The 4079-nt window shown below is 48.1% G+C and overlaps 1 protein-coding gene across 3 annotated transcripts in view; it reads right to left on the bottom strand.

Annotated features, from left to right (window-relative positions):
• The window catches only part of AFG1L (AFG1 like ATPase), a 70707-nt gene extending 67861 nt beyond the window's left edge, over nt 1–2846 (bottom strand). For all 3 annotated transcript variants that reach the window (XM_027895469.1, XM_027895478.1, XM_027895486.1), the window contains exon 1: nt 2731–2846. In XM_027895469.1, the coding sequence (XP_027751270.1) occupies nt 2731–2818 (88 nt within the window). In that variant the 5' untranslated portion in view covers nt 2819–2846. The remainder of the gene's footprint in view (nt 1–2730) is intronic.
• Nucleotides 2847–4079: the final 1233 nt, after the last annotated feature.

Raw genomic sequence — 4079 nt, 5'->3', positions numbered from 1 at the left:
CTCACATACTATACACATGAAAATGTGTAGTACTAATTCTGGAAATAAAGTTGAAAAAGCATTTCAAGGGACTGATGACGAAAAAATCACTTTTAGCTGAATGTATGCTTCAAATCACTCTCTCATGGGAACAGTCAGAAATAGTTTTCATTCACAGAGATTAAGGCTGGAAGACAATACTGACCTTTCTAAGTACAAGCAAAGTTCAATTTACCTAATTATCCCTGAACTATGCTTAAGAATTATGTTTGATTACAGCACATTTTGCAGAAAATATGTTCTGAAGATGTAAGAGATGGAGAATTAGCCATTTCCCATGACACTCTACTGAAACGGTTAATTACTGTTTGTCTTAAAAATAAGAAATATTTCCAAACAACAGTAGTTTGAGAACTGCATCTCAACCAAACTCATGGAGGTTACAACAGCATCGAAGTTAAGTACCCCAAAATCACTCTACTGCTACCTTTGCTGACAAGCATAATCAAGAAGCTGGAGCAGCATCTGTTAAACCAGTGTTAAGGTAAAGTACAGGAATCACATCTGTTTCATTACTGCTCTGCCAACACAATGTGCCTTGAGAGCTTTTCACAAACCCTGGAATTTGTATGAGGAGAGGGAAAAAAAAGTAATTGAAAGCTACTTTTAAAAACTGTCTTGTTTTCAACCCATGCTGAAGTTCAGGATCATTGTTTGGGTCACTATGAAGCCAAACTGCTTCAAACCCTGAACCCCTTAATATAAAGCTGCTAAAACTGCCTACGGAACACGATTGCCATGACAGAAAAATAAGACTTGGAAGACAGAGGGTACTTCTATGGACAGGCAGATGGCAGTATTGAAGGCCTCCCTAAACTCAAAATTAAGCTGGTAACAGAACCGTTGCGAAATCTTTCCTTCTTTAGATGACACCATAGTGAGGAGGAAGGGCAATGGTACAGTGTTGTAGCTCCAAAGGTTATTTTCCTGCAGGAGAACAGGAGCAAAGGTAGCAAAAGATCAGAAGAGGCAATTGTTTTTGCATGCTAGTACCTGCAGGCAATAATAATGTTCTCATCTTATCTTTTATGAAATGCACGCACAAGTTTTGCAGAATCAGTCTCAGCTGAACTGGCCCATGATGTACAAAGATTTGGTTAAGCTATACACATGTGCTGAAGTTCTGCACACAAGAAAACCTGCAGAAGAACAAAGACTTGGCATGTAAGCTTTATGGGAAAGCGATCACGTGCTCGTTATAAAGCATAAAATTTATAGTCCTATAATAACACCAAACAGTGGCTCCTTTCAAAATATTTTACAGTTATTAAAGACAAGAATGTGAGAGGAGGTCATTCGAAAAAATTATTTACTTTTCAATGACCTTTGACGAATCACTGAAGTCTAAAGCCTTCCTGCGGTCCATTCATTCGGGCAGTGTATGAAGCAGCATTTAAGCTTCTAGAGAAACATGTGTTGGAACTAGAATTCTGCTTTTTGCATACGTGCCTGTGGCATTATTCTGAAAAAGGATTACTTGTATTTTTTCCATGCACACCCCATTTAACCATCTGACCTACAGATGAAAGTAGAGACACAGAAGAAGTTTATCGCTGAAATTGGAACTTTACACAAATACTACTTTTGGAGTCTTTTAATTAACAAAAAGATACAAAACTGTGGCAAGCAAATCACAAAACCAAGAAAAAGACTATAAACCAGTAATCATAAAATCAAGATTATAAATCAATTCAACAATGGCTGCCCACCCCTACAGATGTCCTCAAACAACATATATAAGGACTATTTTCCCTTTAACATGGAAGTTGAAAAACTATGCCTAAAGCCACTGCTCTAACTTGCTCTAACAACTTTCTCTAAATGGTAGTATGTTGGTTACGAAAAACAAACTACAGAGATTTTAAGTGTTAGACCAATATCAAACCGAACGCATACAACCAGCATACTACTAACTGCAGTGCTCGTCTATTTTTCTTAGGATATATAAAAATTGTACAGTCACAACATAACGTGTATGTAACATTTATGAACCCTGGGACCCACCTGTTGCCAACTTGAATTCTCACCATTTTTGCCAGACTGGCAGAGAACGAAGAGATCTCAGTGAAGAAAAAAGACCTCCGCTCCTAACCTAAGCCTCAAGTTCACAAGCCTCCATAAATTTGTGTACTGTACTGAATTTTAAAGCAAGGCTTAGAGCACGGTTGTTGTTATGCATCGCAAGATCCTTGAAGGAAAACAGTCCCTCAGACATCCCACAGCCCAGGCACGGCGCTGGCAGCCACCGGCGCGCTCGCCGAGCACCCGGTGCAGCCGCAAAGCAACGCGTTTAACCAGGCACCGCACTGCAGCCCTGCTTCCCAGGGGGAAAGCGGCACCATTCCCTCGGGAAGCCACAGGGCCCCATCCGCGTGCCCTCCCAGGGGACCGGGGCCGACTCCCGGCGCCACCCCGGCAGGCGCGTCCCCGCCGGTGCTGGGTCGCGGACAGGCCCAGGACAGGGCACACGAGGACACCGGCAGGTCACGGCACCGCAGCGGGACCGCCGCATGCCTCGCCCGGCACCAGCCCCCTATCCCCTTGTCCCGATCCGCCTCCGCAGGGGGGAGACCCGCGGCACGGCGGGGAGGGGCGGGAGGGACGCACCAGCTCCTGCGGCCGCTCCTCGGTGCCTTCCCCGCGCAGTGCCCCGGCAGCCTGTGGCCGCCCGGGCGCGGCCGCGGCACTGACCTCTGAGCGCCGGGAGCAGGCGGGCGCAGCGCCGCGGAGCCCGCAGCAGGCACCGCGCTGTAGCCAAGGGCGACACGAGCGCCGCCATCTTTCCGGCCCGGCCGCCGCGGCGGCGCGGGGCGCGCTGGGAAATGGAGTCCCGCGGCCCTACGGAGGAGCCCGTCAGCGCTCCTGCCGGGATCACAGAAACACGGAGTCAGTTTGGAAAACACCGCGGAGATCACCGAGTCCAACCCATGACCGAACACCACCGTGTCAAATAAACCACAGCGCTGTTAGGAGTAAATAGGTGTACTCGCAAAATTCGTAGTGTGGTTGCATTTGGTGGCGGGAAGTGACAAGGTCGTTCAGTAGTTTAGTTATAGAAAGGTGCAGTTTGCCCAGAAACAAGGAGACCGTGTAATGGGAGGACACATTGTAGGCGTCGAGTAACCCCGGAGTACCTCAGCCAGTGAGGAAACGGTGAGGGACATGCGTTTCGGACAAGGCGATAAAAGAGGCTGCGACCTCCATTAAGTTGAGAGACCTCACTGGGGATTAGCCAGAGAACTCTCTCTTTTATTTGAATAAAAGTTTAGTTAGCTCCTCTTTCTCTGGGATATTTTTGAGGCTCATAATAACAGAAACAAACAGGTACATTATTTTTCAGAACAGCACTAAGTGCTATGTCCAGCCTTTCCTTAAACACCTCCAGGGACAGTGACTCCACTACCCCCCTGGGCAGCCCATTCCAATGTCTAATCACTCTCTCTATGAAGAAATTCTTCCTAATACCCAACCTAAACCTCCCCATGTCCTCTCATCGCTAGCTGCCTGGGAGAAGAGACCCACCCCCACTTTGCTACAACCTTCTTTCAGGGCATTGTGGAGTGTGATACGGTCACCCCTGAGCCTCCTCTTCTGCAGGCTAAACAATCCCATTCCCCTCAGCCACTCCTCACAGGACTTGTGCTCCATACCCTTCACCAGCTCCATTGCCCTTCTCTGGACTCACTCCAGCACCTCAATGTCCTTCTTGTAGTGAGGTGCCCAGAACTGGACACAGGACTCAAGGTGTTGCTTCACCAGTGCTGAGTACAAGGGAACAATCCCTTCCCTGGTCCTGCTGCCCACACTGTTCCTGACACAGGCCAGGATGCCACTGGCCGCCTTGGCCACCTGGGCACACTGCTGGCTCATGTTTACCTGGCTGTTGATCAGAACCCTGCTGTCCCTTGCCAGTCCCTGGCTCCTTCCCCTTATCTTCACCTTCCAAGCTGCACCACAGCCCTTGGAGAGCTCACCTACCTGCCTGCCCAAGGGCTATGTTCCCTGTGCTGCTCTGGCCACTCAGCAGAAACTGCAACTTC

The sequence above is a fragment of the Empidonax traillii genome, unplaced genomic scaffold (assembly GCF_003031625.1).
Source record: "Empidonax traillii isolate 1590-97213 ecotype Southwest subspecies unplaced genomic scaffold, ASM303162v1 scaffold16:size2589160, whole genome shotgun sequence".
Lineage (NCBI taxonomy): Eukaryota > Metazoa > Chordata > Aves > Passeriformes > Tyrannidae > Empidonax > Empidonax traillii.
The sequence above is the reverse complement of the archived record's forward strand: the minus strand, read 5'-3'. Positions and strand labels throughout refer to the sequence as shown.